The following is a 22,341-nucleotide window of genomic DNA, read 5'->3' on the forward strand; positions in this document are numbered from 1 at the left end:
TTGGGCCAAATTCAAATTGATATTAAATTGTTCGATCTGGTCTGAAGATATTCTGTCGAGCAAATGACTTATTGCAGTTTCTCCTTCGGCGGAACGATATTCTCGCTGACAAGATGGTCAAACACGCGGAAATATCCGTGTCCGACCGGGTACTCTTCCGTGAATCCTAAGCTGCGGATCTTATCCAGACTCAATTCGCGATTCCGCTCCAGCATGGTAAATCCAGCTCTCATGAAGATCCAGGTGGCCTCGGGGATCTCTCGTTTCCGCAGGCCATACTCCTTGCACATCTTTTCGTAGTCGTCCTGGTGGTCGTACCACCACTTGTCGGCGTCGTTCCAAGGCTTGTCACCCGGACCACCACCCTGGAGTCCGAAGAATTCACAGATCTTCGGCCACTTGACACTCCACGGGCCCGGGGTCGCCGTATCGGCGGTGTTGAAGCCTTCTCCGTGAGCCTCGTCGGGCTTTTCGATCGAGAGGTAAATTTCCGATCGAGCGATAATATCCTGAGACGAAGCTGTGTAGGTGTGTCGGAAGTTCTTTTCCGTGCCGAAGAAGGTGACGGTGGCGCCCGGGCCGTTGACATATCGGTACAGGGACAGAAAGAGGGCCATGGGTTCCACGTAAGTCATGCTCGTGGGACTAGGAACGTGTCCTAGCACGAGACTCATTAGCCGGAGGCCGACTGGGAAAACACCCGAGTTTTGTTTTCTTACTTACCAACAATCTGGTCCGGGCGGACTTCACACCATTTCCAGGTTTTGCCCTCATTGGCCTCCTTGATCAAGTCCACCTGTGCATAGTAAAAGATCTCATCACCCCACGGCGAAGGGATGCGGGGGTTATCCTCCTTCAAGGGCGGGTTGATTTCGATCTTGTCCTGGAAGCGGAAGACGGCAACGCCATAGTTCTGCAGCAGTTAGATTGGAGCCGTTGTCACCTAAACTAACAGGAAGCGTACATTGGTACCAGTCTGCAAAACGAAAAACTTCATGTTCTTGCAGAGGCGGTCCACGGCGTGAACGGCGTTATAAGTCATGGCAACGTTGATGTTGCGGATATCCATCACGTTTTCGCTGTATGCGGTGGCATTGGAGTAGGCTGAATGGTCAGTATCGCCAAATCATCCGGTTGCTTGTACTCTGTCTGCTCACCCAAATAGTAAACATGTGTGACCTCATCCAAATTCGGGACCTTCTCTTGCAGCTGCGTGAGCACGCTGTCCAGGTCTGCCTGCAGGTTGATTCCAGAGTGCAACTCCAATCGGGGGTCTTGCGGAAGGCCGCTCTCCTCGACGGTCTTTGGGCGATTCGTCAACCCGATCACGCGCGAAAATGTGGTGGGCGTGGGATATGAGAGAACATTCTTGGTTACGGCCCATCCGGAGATACCGCTGGCACCGAAGACGAGCGCGACGTTTTTCGAATCAGACATGGCGAGGGAGTGCTGTGTGGTTGAGATTGTCTGCTAATCATCCAGCAAGGGTTCAGCGAACTGTCACGCACCCTCCACAAAACGGCGGGGCCATATTTATATGCAGAGGCATGACAGATATCCACCCCTCCATGACAGCCCCTCAGTCGTACCATTGGCCAATGTTGCACTGCCGATGGAATGCGAGCGGGCAGTTTCAATTAACGTCTCGCTTGTCTGTCCACGAGCTAGACCAGACTAGCCATCCAACTGAATCATTCAAGGTCGTATCGAGTCTGCAGACAGTAAAGACGAGAGTCAGTTGTCCTGACCAGTCCGAAGCAGGCATGTCGTCCGTTTAATCCCTGTCATGGTGGAGGAATAGGAACTGATCCGACGAGCCGGGCGTCTCAGCGCCGGGGGAGCAGGACGCTAGGCACGATCTATCGGAGCCGTGGGGTCGAGCCCTCCGCTAAGTGGTAGGGATCAATTCGGCCCCCAAGGACTGTTCCACTGTGAAAGTCTAACGAGAATCCCCTCATTGACGGGCCAGGGGCGAGCTGGGTTGGTCTGGATGTGTGCCATGATGCGATTGACCAACCTGGGTTTGATGAGTTGAGGCATATTCCCCAGCAGTCGATGAGATGAAGAAGAGACAAAGAGAAGCGAAGAAGAACAAAAGAGCAAAAGAACGACGGACGAGCCCAATCGGGCTAGCGCACACCTGACTCGCCCAGCTATCCCGATGCGGTCTAGCGGAATCCGTCGCGGCGTCTTCATTTCCATGGATTTCAGGTAGATCAACCCGCCGATCGAGCACAATATCACCACTGCCGACGTTGGTCGCGATGGTTATGGACGGAGCATGCGCTGGTCAGGACTCTGCTGATCCTCGCTATCAAGGGCAAGTCTCGAGCGAGCGGGGTGGCCAAAACTAGACGGAATATGCCTGCATCGTCTCCAGCACGATCTGGCTAATTTGCTGCATCTACGCTCTTAGCCCCCAACGTGCGAGACATCATGCCATTGGCGGTAGTTTAAACCGCTTTTTGCTTCTTCGGTGCGGAGTCCACGGATCTGACTCGGCTAGATACCTTGATGGAATTCAATTCCTGGCGCACCTTGGAATCCTGCGGCTGGGCTCGACAGGGATGAGACGGCGATTCGAGCCTTCTGCAAGGTTATTTCAAATTTATCCAAGTCGTCCACCAAGCGACATAGTGCTTACTTAGGGGGGAGCCTCCCATCTTATCTGTCTTCTACTCCGTATTTTCTCTTTGTCCTCCATCGATTTTCGCCTGCCGCCACGCATGTCATCATGCATCCGCGCCTTTTGCTTTCCCGGGGAGACGACCTTCCTACCCGGAAGGCTGCCGTCTACGGCGTTGGCATTGGCTTCATGGCGTTTATTTCGATTGTGATAGCTCTGCGCTTATGGGTCCGCATCTTCATGTTGCGTGCAATGGGGACAGATGACGGTAAGACCTAGCGTGGCGAACGTGCAGCAAGTGTATCACTGCTAATTAGCCGGCAGTGTTGATGGTAGTGGGAACTGTCAGTTTTGCGTGGTTGATTGATGTATCGCTATGCTCATTCTATCCAGCTCCTCACTTTTGGGTTAACAATTACCACTATGATTGGTATGTCCGGAATTCCGTGTTTTATCCTTTTCTCGTGTTAACAGACCACAGGAACTCAATATGGCATCGGAAAACATCGTACGGTCTCCAAAACCTATATCATTCATAGCTTCTATAGCTGACAACAGATCTAGTTTCTGATATCAACCTGGAGGACTACGAGGCCTTGTTCAAGGCAAGTTGACAGTCCACCGCTGATAAACTCTTCTAACCAACAACTAGTCGGTCTGGGCCACTCGTATTCTTTACACTGTGGGCATGGGATTTGTGAAAATGTCTCTGCTTTGGTTCTTCCTCCGTCTTGACCAGCGTTGGTGGATGAGATGGTCGGTGTTTTTTGTGATGTTCATTGTGGTGGGATTATCCTTCGCAAGCTTTGTGGGGTCCATTGTCTCCTGTACTCCGCCGTCGAAGTTTTGGGATGTGACGGGTGAAAGGCCGGGGCATTGCATGTCACCCGGGCCACAGCAGGACTTTTATGAGGTCAACGGCATCTTGAACATTGTAACGGATATCCTCATCTGGCTCTTGCCCATCCCGATGCTGTGGCAGCTTCACATCACCCTGGTAGGTTCATGACCCTGGATAAGACTGCCTATCTGACACTTGTATAGCGCAAGAAAGCTGCCATTTTTGGTGTGTTTTCAATAGGTATTCTAGCTCTTTCAGGTAATGCCTCTTGTGCTTTCGACTTCCATCAACCGCTAATGATATGCAGCTGCATGTGTTCGCTACAATTTTGTGCTCGACCTGGAAGGCAATAAAGATCAATTCTATCCTCTAGCTGATTCGCTCAATTGGTGCACTATCGAGGTCTACGTCGGTATGTTCCAAGATCCGTTGTCCTGCCACAATTCTAACGAGACAGCAATTTTCTGCGGCTCGGCCCCATCCCTCTCCGTCCTGATCAAAACCTACGCACCGCGCGTCTTCGGTACCTCCAAAGCTCAAAACTACGCCAGCGGCACGCCCACTCCCGGACACAACCTCGCTAATAAACTGCCCAAAACCAGTCGACACCGACGTTTAGAAGAGACGACGGGGCTGGGTAGTCAGGATGCGATCGTGCTGAACGAGCGAGAGCCGGATGGCATCACGCTGAAGACCGATATCCACATGGAAGTTACAGATGGGAATGGCGCTTATGTCAGGGAGACGTACAGTGACTTCACACGAAGGGCGTGAAGGTCCGGGTTTTCAATTTGGACAACCCCTTGGTTTCAGTTCATACACCTTTTCGGAATACTGAAGCCTAGATACAGCGATTCGATTTGACGTCCGAATTTATTGGGGTGTCAGGGTGGACCATTATCCGACCCGTTTCCGCTCTTTATCCGCCGTCATGTTGGAGTCAGTCGACAATGTCTGGTCGCAGGATCGAGTATCAACTGGTCAACGTCACCGTCACGCTTTTCGAGCAGGGTTTGGCATCTTGCCGGCATGGCGACCAAGCTAGACACCCGCCTGATCCACAAGCAATCGATTAACGCTCTTGTCCAATGCGCCGCGACGGATGCACTTCCTTGGCTATCGGTATGGTCTCTTATCAAATGGCTAACTGTTAGCGAATCGCTCAAACAGCTACGCCACCTAAGGAAACGAGCTTGCACGTCTCATTTACTCATCTACCCTTTTAGATGATTCCTTTCAAAGGCCTTTTAGTGCATTATGGCACGATCTACTTATGTGATGACACCATAGGTCTAGACAAATTATTAAACGCATTATATATCATAGATAATCCGATTCATATCCTTATCTTGTTCAAAATATGGATATCCACTTATCCGGCCCAGACTGCAAGAGTGACGTACAGTCTGGTATTGTTTTAAGTCCTCCTTTCCCCGTAGGCGGATAATATATATCGCAATATCCACAGGGGCATCTCAATGAGCCTTACGCGATACCATTCTTACTCCACCCCATAGAGCTCCATGATCCTAGTTGCAATTAGGATTTACAGCAAAGTATTAGCAGAATATCGATGTAGGGAAACTGCACTAAAGCACTCAACATGAGGATGCACCCCGCCGGATCTGACCAACGCGATTATGTCATCAATACACAATTGATTATACCTGCCATAATGCATATAATTCTTAAGGCGAGACATGGCCTGAATAGAAGATTATCTTTCTTCGATGGCATTCACAAGTATGACAGTCAGAACCTTCTCTGAATCTCGCATCGGGTGTGCTATATATAGATAGGGTTGCAAACTTTATTCGGGACGATCTCATATTCTGGCCATCTCCTGCCGAGCCAGCATACGCACGACCTGACAGCAGACATGACCTACGGCGTAGGGCGTAAGCTGTCCAGGATCCCGATCTTAATATTATTCACGGTCATCCCTTACTCCTGCGTGGTGCGTACGAGTACCGCATGCGTCGGCAACCGACCGATGCTTCGCTGGTGACGGCTAGGCTCTTGGCTCAGCAAGTTGTGAGTGATTGCCCCTTTTCCACGACGTCCTCCATTGAATCCTCCCATTCAATAACTCCATCGGGGATGTTACCTGGCGGCGGAGGATTACGTAGTCTCGCGGACGTCGTGCCCAAGAAACGCCGCGCAGGGCAGGTTTTCCCCGTTTTAATCTTACGCATCGAGCACCTCCAGATCTTTCAAGGCCATTTATCTGCCGCTAATCCCCGAGCGGCTTAGCCCGTCGCACTAAGGGCGAGGGGGGCTGGGATTAGCGTGGGATAGCGTCCTCTCCCGGCCAATGAGGTCCTGCCCGCTAAGCCGGATTCGGGCGATCAGTGGGCGGGTGCCGCATCATGGACGAATCCAGACCAACCGCAGGGCAGCAAATCGTGCCGCCATTTGCCCCTTACGCGAGGCCATGGCGTTGTCGTGCTCCACTTTACCTCTTGGCCCGGTTTTTTTTTTTTTTTTTTGCTGTTCCCTTTTTTCCATTTCCTGCCCTCCCATTCCCAATGAGGCTGATGAATATTCCATTCTTATTATTCATTCGTGCTCTCTGGCAAAATGGCCGATAACGCGGGCTGACTTGACCTCGACTTCTCTCTCTTCCTTTCTCCTATGCATCAATTATCGGCCCTATCCTTATCATAACACCTGTCCCCTCCGCCTGTCGTTCGTCTTCTGTCGACCTCCCCCTTTTCTCCATCCCCCCTCTCTTCTCTTTCTTGCAGCTCCCACTCCCTCCACTGAGGGTCGCTTCCTGTCGTTACCATGTCGAAACGGCGGGTATTCCGTTGGCCTGCCCGCCGGACTGCTGGGCTGGGATGTGTCGCCTTGATCTTCACCTCGATTCTGTCGCTGATGATGTACACGAGCCGCTCGTTTGAGCCTTCGCCTGGTACGTCCGACTCCCACGCGATCAGGACCGACTGCTGATAGAGACTGATGAAAATTACAGACGCGGGACCCGTGTATGGCGAGGTCATGCGACAACTTTCCGAAATCACCACCAACTACAGCAATGCCACCGGCGTCGGCCTCGTTCTGGCCGCCACGCAGTCGGAGGATTTGAACTGGCTACTGAACTACTGCAGGGACTAGTATGACGCCCTGACTTCTTGATTTATTTCTTGTGTCGATAATCCTAACGTCGCACTCTAGCGGAACCACCCCCTTCGTCTACACCACCGACGCTACGCCCGAACCGCACCTCCTCGTCCCCCGAACCACGCGCGGTCGCGAAGCCGCCGCCTACCTCTCCTTCGTCGTCGACTATTACGATCATCTACCGGACTACACGATCTTCATCCACTCGAACCGCGATCAGTGGCACAATGACCTGTTCGGGCCGCGCACCAGCTCCGCCCTGCGCCATCTGCGTCTCGAGGCGGTCGACGCGCAAGGCTACGTTAACCTGCGCTGCGAGCACGATCCCGGCTGTCCGACCAACGTGCATCCGTGGAGTCCCACGCAGATCGACATCGATAAGAACGACATCCGCGCCTTCTTCCCGCAGGTCTACCAGACGCTGTTCAACGTCGGCAAGGAGAAGGTGCCCGACCACATTGGGAATGTCTGCTGCGGGCAGTTCGCCGTCAGTCGGGCGCGTATCCTGCAGCGACCGCGACATGATTACGAGCGCATGTTGAAATGGGCTTCGGATACGGAGTTGACGGATAGCTTTGGCGTTGGGTGGGTGTTTGAGAAGGTGTGGCATCTTGTTTTTGGCATGGAGGATATCTAGTACGTTTCCCACCCTTACTCCTACCCACACAATTGGTGGATACTAACTGGTGTAGCTGCCCCCGCTTCGAACAATGCCGGTGCGATACGTACGGATGGTGTGGACCGCTGGCATCGGGCGAGACACTGCAGGCAGTGCGAGTCCAGCCCGGCAAGCACAAGTCGGGACTGACGGTATAGACCATCGTCACGACTTCATAGATGGTTTTTTAATGTTTGTTGATGTATAATATCATATCATGGCAATGGGCATGGGAACGGGATGGGCATATAAAGTGGTTACGAGATAGCAACTGTTTTATCTATCTAATCGACTTGCATACGACTTGATTCATCGGGTATATAAACTGGCATGGTATCACGTCACACATAATCATCTGCAATCCCAGGCACCAAACCAGGCGTGCTTTATTCATGGTTGATCGCCTGCTGATGCGTCCCTCGCACCGGCCCTGCATCCAACTCGAACGGCGGATCCAGCTCCCTGCCCGACTGCACCGGCGCCTCGTGAACGTCGCCGCTATCCAGCATCGGCACGTCCGACTCCGACGGTCTGCGTCTCGGCATCGCCCGCAGAAACAACGACTCCGACTCGCTCGTCCCCAGCGCCGACACCGTCGAGAACCGGTTATCGCCCGCGACCAACGACGACGGCAGCGACGTCGGCCCTGACCCTGACCCTGTCCCGCTTCCTGAATTCGTCCCCGTTATCGACACAATCCCCGTCTCCTGCGGCGCCGGCGACAGCGGTTTGCGCGGTATGGCGAGCGCATTGACGGTGGTTTCGTCCGGCGAAACAGGACTCACAGACGATGATGTCGTCGTTTGTCCTTCGCCTTTTTCCTCATCGCTGATTCTCCCTCCTCCTCCTGGTCCTCCTTCTGGTCCTCCGGGTCCTTTCATCGCTGCAGCGCCTGCAGCACCTCCACCGAGCGCAGCCATGGCCTCTTTCTGCGCGACCCTCTGCCGTCGATGCCGTCGCACACAGAGCCAAATAATCAGCAGGATGATCACCACGCCAGCGATCACGCCTATTGCGATCCCGGCTTTTGCGCCGGCGCTGAGTCCGGAGGACGAGGAGTTGGACTCAGAGGAGTCGGAGTCGGAGTCGGCGTCTTCGGAGCAGTTGAAGTCGCTGTTGAAGGCGCCTTCGGATCTGAGGCTGTCGAGGCTCGAGCAGGAGAAGTTGCGGGCGGAGGAGACGATGGTCGTGGCGCCGGTGACTTCTTCGAGGTTGGAGAGGGAGAGTCTGGTGTTGTTAGTGAGTTGAGTTGACTTGCTCGTGCGATGTTATGGGTGCTGTGAAGGGAGATGGAACAGATGATACATCACATCTCAACCCAGCCTCATAAACCCCAACCCCAACCATCCCAAACCGATCAAAACAAGAGGAGAAGGGAAAAGAACTCACCCCTCAAACCCGCCCTCAATCTCAACCCCACCATTCACACTCTCCAAATCATCCAACCCGACCTCCCTCAGCTGTTTATTCCCCTTAATCTTCAACTCGCCGCCGACGGTCCCCAACTCCCCGAACTCCAAGCTCGTCAACCGCTGATTATTCTCCACCGTCAGCGGGCCCGTCACGGTCTCCAGATCCTCCGCCTTCACGGCACTCAAGTCATCCGCGTCTTTGATCGTCAGCGGGCCTTTGATTTCCTCGACGTTCGGGATCGTGATGGTGCCGCTGGCGGAGGGGGAAATGAGCAGCGTGCCGGAGATGGTGTCGCAGGAGGAGAGGCTGTCCGCGTCGGATTGTGTGGTTATTTTGATTTCACCGGTGCCTTTGAATTTCTTTTAGTTATTGAGGTGGTAGGGGGAGATTGGATGGTTAGGACTGGAGATGAACGCATGGATGGGTAAAATATGAGAGGACATACAGTTCGGACTCGGACTATCGTCTGCTCTGGCTACGCCTGGATTCAGATGCAGGGTAGCCAGAGAGAACCAGAACCAGGAGAGGGGGATCATTCGGGTGGCATTACATTCGAACTGGCAGACAGCCGATGACAGATTTAGAAGATGGACGGTGCACGGAGTACGGAGTATTCAAAGGACTGAGTTCAGCAGGCAGGACAGATTGACAGTCCGAGTTGAAATTGAAATTGAAACCGAGCCTGAAATCGAAACGCAAATCCCAGAAAAACAGCAGAAAAAACAAAACCCAGCTGAAGGGGCCCAAGCAAGCTAGATATGTGATTGCAATTCCGCCCAGCCATCCTGGGTGTCCGCTGTATTAATCCGGGTCGGAATCACCGAATCAGTCAACTCTTCTATCCTGATTAGTGTCTAACCCCGGTCACTAGGTCGGACCCTAAGTCCCTACGTCTGTGGCGGAGCAGGACATATGCATCCAGACTCGATTAGTGAGAGATCGACGGATGCATTACTGCGGTGGGCGGAGATTGGAGTCCTGGCCAAGATGAAGTCAACCAGAATGAGGGATTACATACACTTAGGGACTCAGGAGTGGGTTAGACTAGTTGGACTAAGGCAGTTGATCCACCTGGTCTGGTCATTGAATTCGACTGGATTTCCCAGAGTTATGTCAAACAAAGAAAGTACAGATGAAGTTAGGAAATCCATCTCCTCCCGCCAAGCTCGCCAAGACTCAGGATGCGGTGACATCGGAGGATGTCATCCTGACTACATTGCCTATCAAGGTACTTCTGATAAATCCACCGACTGTATCTGACGATCACCTCAGCACTCAGTCTACCATAACTCAGGCAACATTCTTCATGAATCATAATACTATCACCCAAAACCAGAACCCTTTGGCAAGGGTCTATATATAGGTCAAAGGCAACAACAAAACACCCTCCTACAGACCATCCCATTGGCCCGACAAGACGACCATCCCGTCCGGCAGTTTTAGACTCTTGGTTCGGTCAGACTTGGCCTTTAGTTGCTCTGGCCCAACCATTCCCGTAGTGAGGTGATGGGGAAAATGGGTGCCTGGAGAGCCCTGCAGGAAGGGTCTTTCAATTAACCTGCTAAGCTGTTAAGATGGAGTACTATTTATATCGAGGACCTGATCATCATCGGACCTTGTTGAATGCTGATATTATGGAATGCTATGCTCCAGTAGTGCTGGTGATGGTGACTGAAGACTTGCCGAGACCCACCGCGGGAACCAAAACCCCGCTTTATCAGGCAGAACGATTTGGATTCTCTAGAAATATTTCCGATGCAGAGAAAGACAGGTTTGGATAGGATGAGGATGAGGTCATGGGGATGCAGTCGCTGTCGTTCTGCAGCTTTTTCTTTTGCTTTTTACGCCATTTGACCCCGGCGAGAGATTAGTAATACGATGTTGTGATAGGGTAGTAGATTGGCGGATATGTTAGACAGGTGTAACGCGTGAGATTTTTGTGATTATCAGCAGTTATTGAAGTGATTTAGAGAATTTGATTGATTGTCTGGAATAATAATCATGTATAATTGAGCTGCTATATATTATTGGCTTTCAGTATCGTGGCAGCCGTGAAGCACAAACACGGAACAAAGCCCTTCTGCGTAAAGGCTGAAGAAACACTGGATTGAAAGAACCTAATTCTACATTTCCTTGGTAGTAAACCTCCGAGGAAATCAAGGTGCCTGCCGATCTCGCGAGTGGATCAGAGATATTCTTAGCATGATGGTGGAGATGAAGCTACATTCGATTGATGCCTAGAAGTGCTTGTGTTCTTCGCTGTCGGCTATTGAGGTCCACTATCTCGCTTGCTGAATTACTGTGCATCTCGCAAGAAAATGCCAATAAAGCTAAAGGGCGATTTGTGGCTGAACGTACGTTACTACATGGACATCCACAAGAAATGTAAATGGGAAAGCGATCAGGACGGGTACATTGAATGCTATATCACTCCACACACGAAACCTCCCTCAACTGCACCCACAGCGGCGTCTTCACCCAAAACCCCCAAATCCGCTGCTCATCCCACCTCTCGCATCCAACCAAGGACAGGTCAAACCCCAGCAACAACCTCACAGCCACCATGCGCATCTCCGCCCACGCTAGATTCCTCCCCAGACAGTTCCGTGGCCCGAATGAAAACGGCTGGAACGCGTCCCTGGCATCATTCTCAAACTCAGCAGGCCGATCAACTAACCATCTCTCAGGCACGAAGTCCCCAGGACGATGGAAATTCCGAGAAGCACGGTACGTCGAGAAGTGGTTTACTCCCACGGTAGTTCCGGGCGGAATGAATCGACCATTCAAAAAGACACCTGTGCTAGGCACCACACGCGGAAGGGTAATCGCGACAGGGGGGTGGATGCGAAGAACCTCAGTTAGAACGGCGTTCAAGTACGGGAGTTCATTCACAGTCGCTAAGGTAACTTTTGCATTGTGCGCAAACCTATCTCGAATCTCAGCCACCAGGACGCGATAGACCCGCGGATGAGTGCAGATGTAAAACACCAGCGCGGCCAGCGCAGTGGCAGTCGCCTCGGAACCAGCGATACTGAAAGAGAACGCATTCACGTTGATTTCCTCGCGGCTGATGCTTTTCTCCGTCTCCATGGCTGCGAGGATATAGTGCAGGAAGTCTTTGCGGTCGGTGCGGCGCTCGGTGCGTCGGGTGACGGTGTCGACTACTCGGGCGATGTTTCGGGCGCGAGCGCCGGAGACAGATGTGGGCATGAAGAGACGTCGGAGCCAGGTGAGTCTGTAGTATTTGAGCATTTGGAAAAGAATGAGTTCTTTGGATATGGAGGGGAGGGAGGACACGAATGCGTCTGGGGTCCCGGTTTCGAGGCAGGTGCAGGGCTCGCCGAAGGAGAGGTCCCGGATTACGTCGTAGGCTGGTCTTGTTAGTTTGGGATTGGGATGATGGAGGAGACGTACCGAAGTAAGTGAACCATTGGGAAAGGTTGAGAGGGCCGTCGTTTGCTCGTCTCGAGAGTTGAGTTATTAGTTGTTTGACGTATCCCTCGATGATGCCATTCTGCTCACGGAGAGCCTTCTCTGAGAACGCGTGAGAGAGAAGCCGTCTATGTCTGGTATGTGTCGCTCGATCAGCGGTCAGGATATCTGGATGGGTTAGCTGAGCTGCTATTCTGAACCAGAAGAACTCACTCGGCACACCCGTGGGGGTAAGCAGCGAGAACACCGGGTCTTTAGGCATCTCGTCGGAACGTGGACCGTAGATGGCTTTCCATGCCGTGGCGGTCGTAAAGGAGAGTTCATTCGGGGCTACTCGAACAACCTGTCCGTATTGTTCATGCAACGCAAGAAGTTTCTGGTTGAGGGTGCCGTGGAATTGATACCAGCACCAAGGAAGCCGAGTAGCTGCCCATAACCATGGACCGGGATATCCCCGGAGTGGATGAAGGTATACGTTAAAGAGCACATGGAGAAGTAGGGCACACGGCTGAACAGTTAGCTTTGCTTGATGAGGGGAAGGACACCTACTGTGGCGAGAATGACTAGAATCACTAGACTCGCTAGACCGTCCATCGTGATTTGCATAGTGAGCAAATTCTGATTCCCCTTGCCAAGTGACTGGGATATTCGTCCAGTTCGACGGGGATGTAGCGTCGATTCTCGGATTCCGAGCCCCGAACATAACCAAACACCATGCAACACGGCCAGCTCGCACACCCAGAAAAACCAGATAGTCAACAAACGTTCAAATCCAGTATCAGCATGACAGCCAATCCAGAAATTCACATTCTCATCATTGGAGCCGGAATCACCGGTCTCATCCTGGCGCAGGCACTCAAAAAAGTACGTTCTCTGACGACACGGGCAATACTAACAAGCAACAGGCCGGGATCCATTACTCTATCTTCGAGAAAGAAGTCGCCTTGAACTACCGCAGCAATGAATGGACTATGGCCATCCACTGGGCTCTCGACCGTCTGGAAGCCTTACTCCCCGAGGACCGATATCGCGCCATGACCGACGTCTCCTGCAATCCTGCGATCCCCATCGACGCGGGCGGACACTATCCCATTATTCACGGAGAGACAGGGAACCTTCTAGCCGGAGTTCCATACGAAAGAGGACTACGCGTACCCCGGAGTAGAATGCGCGCCTTATGCGCAGAGGGTATTCCAGTCGAATACGGGAAAAAGCTCGTCGACATTGCATTCGCCGAGCGAGCAGGAGTCGTGGCCCTGTTTGAAGACGGAAGCATGGTGACCGGAACGATTTTGATTGGCGCAGACGGGCCTCGTTCGACGGTAAGGGAGTTTGCAATGAAGAGCATCGAAAAGGCGGCCGTTAGTCGATTTCCGATCTTCCATACAAATATGACCGTGTCCTTTGATGCCGATAAAGCGCGGTACTTGCGGGAGCGGTTCCCTACCAGCTATCTCGCTTTGAGCGATCGATCGTTTCATGCTTTTCAGTCTAGTATGTCTCCATCACTATGCGGTTTGAAATATCTGACATGAGCAGTCTCAAGCATGCCGGACGGGCCGGATAACCCTGAATCATGGATCTTTCACCTCGCAATGGCCTGGTTCGCTGACGCAGATGAACCATCGTCCTACGCCGAAAGACTTACCATGATTCGTGAGAAAGCCGAAACGTTAGCCGAACCCGCTCGCTCCGCGTTCACCTGGATCCCAGATGACACGCGGGTCAATAAAGCGGACATTAGCTTCTGGGTCAGCCAGCCGTGGGATAATCGAGACGGAAGGATAACGCTAGTTGGGGATGCCGCACATCCAATGCCTCCTTGTGAGTTTATTATTTCAGGAACACAATTGCAGAACTGATTGGTTAGACCGCGGCCAGGGCTTGAACCACTGTATTTGTGATGTGTCGCATTTGACGGAAGGCATCAAAAACGTTGTTGATGGTAGGTTATCGCTCAAAGATGTGATCACGGCTTATGAGGCGGAAATGGTCCCTCGTGGTAGAGAGGAGGTTACTTGTTCCGTTGAGAATGGGTACATGCTACATGATTGGGAGAAGGTGCGAGAGAGTCCGGTGTTTAAGAAGGGGTTCAGGCCTATAGATGGACATGATCATGAGAGACATGAGGGGATGCAGCCGAAGGATGCGGTCGATTAGATTTAGGACATTTGGCCTTCTGCTACATATCATGAGTACAATGAAGACCGAGATAAATTATACATTTACTTCATTATTTGTGGAAATTCTTTCAAACTACAAACCTGCCATCAAACAAGCTAACTGTAGCCAAATAATAGACCCTGGAATCCACCTATGTCGACCTAGCAGTTTACGCCTACAAAGGTGGTCTCGGCCTCCGGACTCCGCAAACCCAAAGCCCATAAAGCACCTGTAAGATCATAGCACTCAGACAAACAATCGCTACTCAAACAATCGCTACTCAAACAATCGCCAAAATGTCTCGCCTCTACGCCTGGACAATCCTTGCCTACCGCAAAAAAGGCATGTCCGAAGAGGATTACCACGCGTACCTCAGCACTCACCACTCCAACGTGGTCAAAAACCACCTCATGAAATTCGGGATTGTCAGCTACACAATGGTATGCACCCTTCGCATCTCACATTCCACACTTGAATAGCATAAATATTCTGATGGCGACACGCAAGACCCACAACACATCCGAGACCAAATCGATGGCAGCCAAGCTTCTAGAAACGAGACCCGGGGGCGAGGAATTCATCGCTGATTATGACTGCGTGGTGCAGGTTATGTTTCATGACGTCCAGGATTATCTGAAGGCCAGGGATGATCCGTTCTTTCAGGAGGTGATTGTCCCTGATCATGCGCATTTTGCTGATAGCGAGAGGACGGTGTTTTTGGCTGGTTGGGTCGAGAAATTTATTGTTGATGCGGCTGTTGTGTAGTTGATTGATTAGTGCCTAGTAAAGGGGGGGGGTTTATTGCTGATAATGAATACCGGATTGATTCCTGTCTTTTGTTGTTTTCAAAGTAGAAAGGAAGATTGTCGAATGTAAAACCATTTTCGATAATTTCCCTCGGGACTATTGAAGGAGAATTCTGGATCTCCTAGTTTTTTGGTCTGAAATTTGTAAGAATTACTATGTATTAAAATAAGAATTTTTTGAGTTGAATAATCAATAAGTTGTGCTGTCTGCAAGCTCTAGTCTGTCAAGCTAACTGCTCTCTAGTCTTTCATGACCAGCACTTTGGTTGCTGACAGAGCCCTTATCTTACATGGATCACAGATTATAACAAGAAGGTAACTCCAAATACTATAACTAGGCTATGGTTAACTGCATTCATTGCTTTATAACTTTTCTCAGTGAAATAGCATCCACATAGCATTCCATTCAAAAGGCATAGTCATTGAGAATCTACAGGATCATGATTATGAAAAGGCCATGCATACATTCGGTCATCTGTATACTCACATGTTAAATAAGCCCTGTCCAACATTAAATTCCGACGTCCTAGGCTCACGGGCTCTATGTCCCGAAAGGCGGACATGGCAATATATTGCTTCTGATCGAGAAATCCCCGGACTCCGGAAGATTAGACTGCAAGGGAGAGCAGGAAAGAGCAGACAGAGCAACAGAGCAAGGCAAATCCGCCATCCCCAAACGTATCACTTACAACCCCATCCATCGACAAGGTGTATGCACCATCGAAACCTCAGGCATCAAACAAAACAAACGACGCAAACATGTCCGTCAACGTCTTCGTCTTCGGCGACCAAACGCTTCCTTTCGAGTCTTCTCTCCATGCCCTCCTCCAGGTCAAGGATAATCCCATCTTGCTCGATTTCATCGACAGACTGGGATACCATCTTCGACGCTATGTTGCCAGCCTTTCTGTCTCTCAGCAGAACTGGTTCCCGTGCTTCACCACTCTGGTGGACCTCTTTGCCCAGCATGAGAAGGCTCATGCGTGCCCGGCTTTGAAGTTCGCTTTCGTGGTTGCCACACAGATTGCGTTGTTCATCAAGTAGGCAGTTCCTTCCTCATATAACCACTGATAAATATCTGATATTGTAGGCACTTTGGTGATGGTTCTCGCCCTTATCCGACGGACAACACCTATGTTATTGGTGCTTGCACGGGGTGCTTTGCTGCCGCAGCGATCAGTACTTCGCACACTCTGACCGGGCTAGTTACCCCCGCGGTTGAGGCCGTCTTAGCTGCGCTGCGGACGGCAGTACATGCATTGATCCTGCGAGACGATCTCATCCCCGAAGATGAGCACAAGGCATGGTCAGCTGTGGTTGGAACTGATGAGTCCGTAGCCAAGGATCTGGTTGAGAAGTTCAACGCGGAAAAGGTGAGAACATCCTTTGCTAAAATGCACATACTGACAGGGTAGTCTCTTCCTCGTGTCATGCAACTGTATGTCAGCTCAATCAGCAACTGTGTCACCATAAGCGGCCCGCCCGGATTATTGCCTCAGTTTTTGTTGGCATCAGCGTTAAAGCATTCTGTGCTACAGATAGAAATGCCTTTCCATGCACCGCATTTATTTTGCGGTGATGATGCAGGGGAGCTGCACAGTCCATCCCTACAAGTAGATGCGCAGCTGCTACCAATAGTGTCGGCTGCGTCTGGAGAGGTCTTAGTCTCTCGGACCTTTGAGGAGCTCCTCTGCAGAGCAGTGAGGGAGACTCTCTCATTGCCTATCCAATGGAACCTCCTCATATCAGGTCTTTCCAGGGAGGTATCCAACCGTGGATTTACAAACTGCAACCTCTATCATTTCCAGTACCGAGGTTCCTTTCTGGCTACTGGAATTGCCCAGCAGATTCCCTCCTTGAACATCACTACAATCTCGATCTCCAAAGCTTGCCCGCCATCTCTACCCACAGCTCAACCTACAGGAAAATTTGCCCATGCAAAATTAGCTATCATAGGATATTCCGGCCGCTTCCCCGACGCCGCATCCAATGACGAATTTTGGTCTCTTCTCTTGGCAGGCCGCGATGTGCATCGGACAATTCCCGAAGATAGATTTTCCTGGGAAAAGCACTACGATGCGACAGGAAAAACCAAAAATACGAGCCGAGTCAAATATGGCTGCTTCATCAAGGAGCCTGGCGTGTTTGACGCCCGATTCTTCAACATGTCCGCTCGGGAAGCCGAGAATACAGACCCCTCCCAGCGACTAGCTATCACAACAGCCTACGAAGCGATGGAAATGGCTGGGCTGGTCACAAACACGACACCGAGCACCCAGCAGGATCGGATTGGTGTCTTCTACGGTATGACTAGTGACGACTGGAGGGAAGTAAACAGTGGTCAAAACGTGGATACCTATTTCATTCCGGGAGGGAACAGGGCTTTCGTGCCTGGGAGAATCAGGTCCGACTGTTCTCTTGCCCTTCATTGAATGACCAGTAACGATAGACTTATAGTTACTTCTTCCGATTCTGTGGACCGAGCCTCAGTATTGATACGGCTTGCTCATCCAGCTTCGCTGCCATTCAGACAGCATGTGCATATCTCTGGCGCGGGGAGTGCGATACAGCTCTTGCCGGCGGTGTTAATGTGCTAACGAACCCGGATAACTGGGCGGGTCTAGATCGAGGACATTTTCATACGGCAAAGGGTACATCCTTTCCTAACCCAACGTTGTCGCGTGTTAACGGTTCAAGGAAACTGCAACGCGTTTGACGATGGTGCAGACGGGTATTGCCGATCCGACTCTGTCGGCAGTGTTCTGCTGAAACGGCTCGATGACGCTCTCTCTGACAATGACCCAATTTTCGGGGTGATCCGAGGCACCTACACAAACCATTGCGGCCGCACGGACTCCATAACGAGGCCATTCGAAGGCGACCAAGTCGCTGTGTTCAACCGCATTCTTCGGTATACTGGCGTTAATCCGAGAGAAATTGGATACGTGGAGATGCACGGCACCGGCACCCAGGCGGGCGACGCGACTGAGATGAAGTCCGTCCTGGGTGTGTTTGCGCCGGAGAAGCCGAGAAAGAAGCGTTTGTATTTAGGTACGGCGAAAGCAAACATTGGCCACGCCGAATCTGCAAGCGGCGTGGCATCCCTGATCAAATTGTTGTTGATGTTCAAGTGCAACAAGATTCCACCGCACTGTGGCATTAAGACAAAAATCAATCACACGTACCCAACCGACTGGGATGAGAGAAATGTGCACATTCCCATGAGAGTAACGGAGTGGCAGAGAGAGAACGGGGAGAAGAGGCTCGCCTTTCTGAACAATTTTAGTGCGGCTGGGGGGAATACAGCGGTTCTGGTAGAGGATGCACCGGAAAGAAGGAGATCGGGTGATGATAAAAGGTCTCGACATCTAGTGACTGTCACAGCAAAGACAGTCAAGTCATTACAGTGGAATGTCGAGAACATGGTGCAATATTTGACTGACTATCCAAGTGTGTCACTCTCAAGCCTATCATACACTACCACTGCCAGGCGGATGCATCACAGCTATCGGTTGCTTGTATCAGGCTCTGACGTAGCCTCCGTTCGGAATCAGCTCCAGGAGGTTATTTCCAGTACGCACACAGTTCCTCTGAAGAGGCGTACTGTCATGGTATTCACTGGACAAGGCACATTGTACACCGGCATGGGGCAGCAGCTCTTCGACACAGTCCCTTCGTTCCACGATTGCCTGGTACGGTTTAACTCCATTGCTAAAAGCCAGGGCTTTGGAAGCTTCTTTCCCATAATCCAGGGAGCCTCGGAAGACCCTTCTCCAGCAACAGGTCAATTAGCTCTGGTTTGCCTCCAAATGGCCCTGTACAACTTTTGGACCTCCCTCGGAATCTCACCCATAGCCACGATTGGCCACAGTCTGGGCGAATATCCGGCGTTATACGCTGCAGGTGTACTAACTGCGGCAGATGTGATCTACCTGGTAGGGGCACGGGCAATGCTGCTCGCCGAGAAGACGATTCCAGGGACGCATGGAATGCTAGCCGTAAAGCAATCAGTCGAGGAGATACAGCCGGAACTGGATGATTGCGCAATCGCTTGCTTCAACCAACCCGGGAGCAATGTCGTCAGTGGCTCTCTGGAACAGCTCTCCGCGTTAAAGAGAAGACTGGACAACCGGCGGTTTCCTTGTACCATGGTCGACGTCCCTTTCGCCTTTCACTCTGCCCAAGTGGATCCTATCATGGAGGAGTTTGAGATAGCTGCAAGTCGAATCAAGTATCGCCCGCCACGTGTTGCGTACATTTCGCCACTACTCGCTTCAGTTGTCCCGGCAGGGGATACCAGGACTTTGAATGCCGCATACTTGACCAGGGCCTGTCGACAGCCCGTCAACTTCCAAGGTGCTATCCAAGCTGCGAGGGCAGACCTCGTCAACGAAAATACTATCTGGATAGAAGTGGGCTCGCACTCGGTCTGCTCCGGAATGATCAAGGGGATCCTAGGTCAAGATACGCTAACGGCGCCGTCACTTCGCAAAGACACGGATGCTTGGACTGTCTTGACGGGATCCCTAGAGCTCTTGTATAATAGCGGTATCGAGATCAACTGGAATGAATACCATCGACCATGGGAGCATCAACAGGAAGTCTTGAGTCTGCCGCGGTATGCGTGGGATTTGAAGAATTATTGGATTCAGTACCGCAACAACTTCTGTCTGACTAAGGGCGAGGGCCAGGTTTCTGTGGAGAAGAAAGAGCCGCTTTACTTGAGTCCGTCCGTTCAGCAGATCCTGGATGAATTCCACGGAGAGGATAGGTCTACTCTGCTGGCTGCGTCTGATATCCACGATGCCAGACTAAGGCCTATATTTACCGGCCATGTCGTTCATGGCGCAGTGCTTTGTCCTTCTGTAGGTACCTCGACCCCTGCTTAGGAGTGACTAACGGAATAGTCTCTATATGCCGATATTGCTCTCACCGTGGCGAGGCATATGGCACAGGTTGCCCAAGTAGCCGACACAGCTGGCTTCGACGTAGCAGAAATGAGGGTTCAGAATCCTCTTATTTCTCAGGATAAAGCACCTCAGCTCTACCATGTTTCTGCGAAGGCTGACTGGTCAGCTCAGGCGATATCATTTCGGTTATTCAGCGGCCCCAAAGATAAGGAAACGGAACATGCTACGTTTCGCGTCCGGATCATATATTCCCACACCTGGCTAAACGAGTGGAAGCGCAACACCTATCTAATTCAAAGCCGAATACGCGCCTTGCAAGAAAGTGCACGGTCCGGCAATGCGCACCGCCTGAAACAGAAACTCGCATACCAGGTGTTCGCGCCGACGGTTGAATACGGATCGGATTACCAAGGAATGCAGGATGTTATTTTCGACGCCGAGGATCATGAGGCTACTGTAGCAGTGTGCTTCCAAACAGGCGAGAACGGGTTCACGTTCAACCCCTGCTGGATTGATAGTCTTGGTCACATCGCCGGGTTTGTGATGAACAATGATGTTTCTCCGGGTAAAGCACAGGTGTTTATCAACCAGGGATGGGATAGAATGCGCTGTCCGGTACCACTCTCAAAAGACAAAACCTACCAGGTGTACAATAAAATGCAGGTTGAAAATGGGACAACGTATGTGGGGGATACATATATTCTAGAGGAGGGTGCTATCATTGGCATATACGAGGGTATACGGGTATGTCAGCATACTGGTCCTGGGCCTATATTTGTATTAACGTTTACAGTTCCAAGGGATTCCTCGTCGTGTTCTGGAGAGAGTCCTTTCCGGTGGCGCTGCGGAGCGTCCTTCACAGCCTCGAGCTCCGAAACACTCGCCGGTACGCGCTGCAAAACCGGACACCACAGGCCGTGTCATGAGTATCATCGCAGCAGAGGCAGGAGTCAACCCAGCCGACCTCTCTCCAACCGACGAGTTTGCAAATCACGGTATCGACTCTCTGCTATCACTGACAATATGCGGCCGAATCCTAGAGGAAGTGGGCATTGAGGTGCCATCGTCACTATTTGCAGAGTACCCAACGCCAAAGGACCTAATCGCCTACCTCGCCTTGAGCGGTTCGCCTATTGTCACCCCGTCCTCCAGTGAAAGCATGTCCGGATACTCAACTGGCATTACAGAGCCAAGCGCTGATTCTACCTCCGCCATGGAATTAATACGCTCGACCATCGCATCTGAAACAGGAGCATCAATCAGCGAAATCACTCCTACCACAGAGTTCAGTAGCCTCGGCGTGGACTCACTGCTTGCCCTTACCATCGCAAGCACGCTCGCTGAGACCCTCGAAATCGACATCTCATCCACAGCCCTAATGGACTGTCGCAATCTCTCCGAACTGAACAAACAGCTCGGCCTTAGCAAAACCCCCGACTCATCCCCGCAACCCCCAACCACTCCCTCCGCCAGCTCAGACCCCCAATCCACCTCCATCCTACTCTGGGGCAACCCCAAAACCAGCAAAAAGACCATATTCTTCTTCCCCGACGGCTCCGGCTCTGCAACATCCTACGCCCACATTCCTAAAATCCCAAACACAGCCGCCTACGCCCTCAACTGCCCCTACATGAAAACACCCCACCAAATGACGCCCAGCCTCGAATCCCTAACGGCAAAATACATCCTCGAGATCCGCCGCCGCCAACCAACAGGACCATACAATCTAGCCGGCTGGTCCGCCGGCGGGATCTGCGCCTACGAAGCAGCGCGCCAGCTACACTCCGCGGGCCAAGAAACAAGCCGCATCATTCTAATCGACGCCCCGAATCCAATCGGGCTCCAGAACCCGCCAGCCCGCATGTATGATTTCTTCGAGCAGATCGGGCTCTTTGGACGTGGCACAGCGCCGGATTGGCTGCGGCCGCATTTTGATGCGTTCATTAGGTTGCTGGATGGGTATCGGATTTCGGAACTGGGGTTTAAAGTGCAGACGTATCTTGTCTATGCGACGGACGGGGTGTGTCATGGGGATGCGCCGAAGATGGAGCTCCGAGCGGATGACCCGAGAGAGATGGTTTGGTTGATGACGGATCGGACGGACTTTAGCGGTGATGGGTGGGCGAGTCTAGTGGGACGAGAGAATTTGCATGTCACGGTGCTGGAGGGGGTGAATCATTTCTCGATGGTGGAGAGAGGAGAGCATATGAAGAGATTTGGGATGTTTTTGGAGGAAGCGATGCGTTGAGCTTCATTTGGTGTCATCTTGGATAGTTGGAATTGTTCAATCTTTTGATAAGAATGATAGCCGTACACTTGAGGCAATCTGCATATCTTCTTACTTTTCCATCTCAATCATGAATGCTAAT

At 51.7% G+C, this 22,341-nt stretch overlaps 7 protein-coding genes across 7 annotated transcripts; 4 read left to right on the forward strand and 3 right to left on the reverse strand.

The window, feature by feature from the left end:
* Positions 1–29: 29 nt before the first annotated feature.
* Positions 30–1,701, reverse strand: P170DRAFT_385441 (SDR family oxidoreductase). Its single transcript, XM_024845728.1, has 4 exons — positions 1,158–1,701; positions 965–1,104; positions 724–913; positions 30–658 (listed from the first exon to the last, which is right to left on the reverse strand). Exons 1-4 carry the CDS (start codon positions 1,435–1,437, stop codon positions 69–71), a joined length of 1,200 nt encoding a protein of 399 aa, XP_024702914.1. The 5' UTR covers positions 1,438–1,701; the 3' UTR covers positions 30–68.
* An 872-nt stretch (positions 1,702–2,573) lies between these two features.
* Positions 2,574–4,695, forward strand: P170DRAFT_409820 (uncharacterized protein). Its single transcript, XM_024846813.1, has 9 exons — positions 2,574–2,894; positions 2,951–2,970; positions 3,020–3,056; positions 3,108–3,134; positions 3,191–3,231; positions 3,279–3,627; positions 3,681–3,725; positions 3,775–3,879; positions 3,925–4,695. The coding sequence occupies exons 1-9, from the start codon at positions 2,735–2,737 to the stop codon at positions 4,239–4,241; spliced, it is 1,101 nt and encodes a 366-aa protein (XP_024702915.1). The 5' UTR covers positions 2,574–2,734; the 3' UTR covers positions 4,242–4,695.
* Positions 4,696–6,220: 1,525 nt separating this feature from the next.
* Positions 6,221–7,552, forward strand: P170DRAFT_437421 (DUF3431 domain-containing protein). The gene is made up of 4 exons (XM_024849362.1): positions 6,221–6,381; positions 6,442–6,583; positions 6,645–7,226; positions 7,283–7,552. The coding sequence occupies exons 1-4, from the start codon at positions 6,255–6,257 to the stop codon at positions 7,404–7,406; spliced, it is 975 nt and encodes a 324-aa protein (XP_024702916.1). The 5' UTR covers positions 6,221–6,254; the 3' UTR covers positions 7,407–7,552.
* An 82-nt stretch (positions 7,553–7,634) lies between these two features.
* Positions 7,635–9,197, reverse strand: P170DRAFT_447551 (putative GPI-anchored cell wall protein Pst1; the record flags this gene model as incomplete). The annotated part of the gene is made up of 3 exons (XM_024850886.1): positions 7,635–8,475; positions 8,638–9,010; positions 9,107–9,197. 3 exons carry the CDS (start codon positions 9,195–9,197, stop codon positions 7,635–7,637), a joined length of 1,305 nt encoding a protein of 434 aa, XP_024702917.1.
* Positions 9,198–11,088: 1,891 nt separating this feature from the next.
* On the reverse strand, positions 11,089–13,323 carry P170DRAFT_456446 (cytochrome P450; the record flags this gene model as incomplete). Its single annotated transcript, XM_024851621.1, has 4 exons — positions 11,089–12,032; positions 12,076–12,261; positions 12,307–12,613; positions 13,249–13,323. 4 exons carry the CDS (start codon positions 13,321–13,323, stop codon positions 11,089–11,091), a joined length of 1,512 nt encoding a protein of 503 aa, XP_024702918.1.
* Positions 13,324–14,552: 1,229 nt separating this feature from the next.
* On the forward strand, positions 14,553–15,021 carry tpcK (decarboxylase tpcK; the record flags this gene model as incomplete). The annotated part of the gene is made up of 2 exons (XM_024844380.1): positions 14,553–14,696; positions 14,764–15,021. 2 exons carry the CDS (start codon positions 14,553–14,555, stop codon positions 15,019–15,021), a joined length of 402 nt encoding a protein of 133 aa, XP_024702919.1.
* Positions 15,022–15,821: 800 nt separating this feature from the next.
* Positions 15,822–22,303, forward strand: P170DRAFT_496458 (type I polyketide synthase; the record flags this gene model as incomplete). The annotated part of the gene is made up of 7 exons (XM_024854097.1): positions 15,822–16,102; positions 16,153–16,473; positions 16,519–17,466; positions 17,520–17,713; positions 17,760–19,927; positions 19,970–20,716; positions 20,766–22,303. 7 exons carry the CDS (start codon positions 15,822–15,824, stop codon positions 22,218–22,220), a joined length of 6,114 nt encoding a protein of 2,037 aa, XP_024702920.1. The 3' UTR covers positions 22,221–22,303.
* Between the last annotated feature and the right edge of the window lie 38 nt (positions 22,304–22,341).

Source organism: Aspergillus steynii (genome assembly GCF_002849105.1).
Source record: "Aspergillus steynii IBT 23096 chromosome Unknown P170scaffold_5, whole genome shotgun sequence".
In the NCBI taxonomy this organism is placed as follows: domain Eukaryota; kingdom Fungi; phylum Ascomycota; class Eurotiomycetes; order Eurotiales; family Aspergillaceae; genus Aspergillus; species Aspergillus steynii.

Coding starts and splice junctions, on each gene's coding strand:
- P170DRAFT_437421 (XM_024849362.1), top strand. CDS start 6,255: ATGTCGAAACGGCGGGTATTCCGTTGGCCTGCCCGCCGGACTGCTGGG. Junction 6,584..6,644: donor CTGAACTACTGCAGGGACTA/GTATGACGCCCT, acceptor GTCGCACTCTAG/CGGAACCACCCCCTTCGTCT. Junction 7,227..7,282: donor TTTGGCATGGAGGATATCTA/GTACGTTTCCCA, acceptor TAACTGGTGTAG/CTGCCCCCGCTTCGAACAAT.
- P170DRAFT_409820 (XM_024846813.1), top strand. CDS start 2,735: ATGCATCCGCGCCTTTTGCTTTCCCGGGGAGACGACCTTCCTACCCGG. Junction 3,628..3,680: donor GCTTCACATCACCCTGGTAG/GTTCATGACCCT, acceptor AGCGCAAGAAAG/CTGCCATTTTTGGTGTGTTT. Junction 3,726..3,774: donor AGGTATTCTAGCTCTTTCAG/GTAATGCCTCTT, acceptor AATGATATGCAG/CTGCATGTGTTCGCTACAAT.
- P170DRAFT_385441 (XM_024845728.1), bottom strand. CDS start 1,437: ATGTCTGATTCGAAAAACGTCGCGCTCGTCTTCGGTGCCAGCGGTATC. Junction 1,105..1,157: donor CACACATGTTTACTATTTGG/GTGAGCAGACAG, acceptor CTGACCATTCAG/CCTACTCCAATGCCACCGCA. Junction 659..723: donor CCGCCCGGACCAGATTGTTG/GTAAGTAAGAAA, acceptor GTCTCGTGCTAG/GACACGTTCCTAGTCCCACG.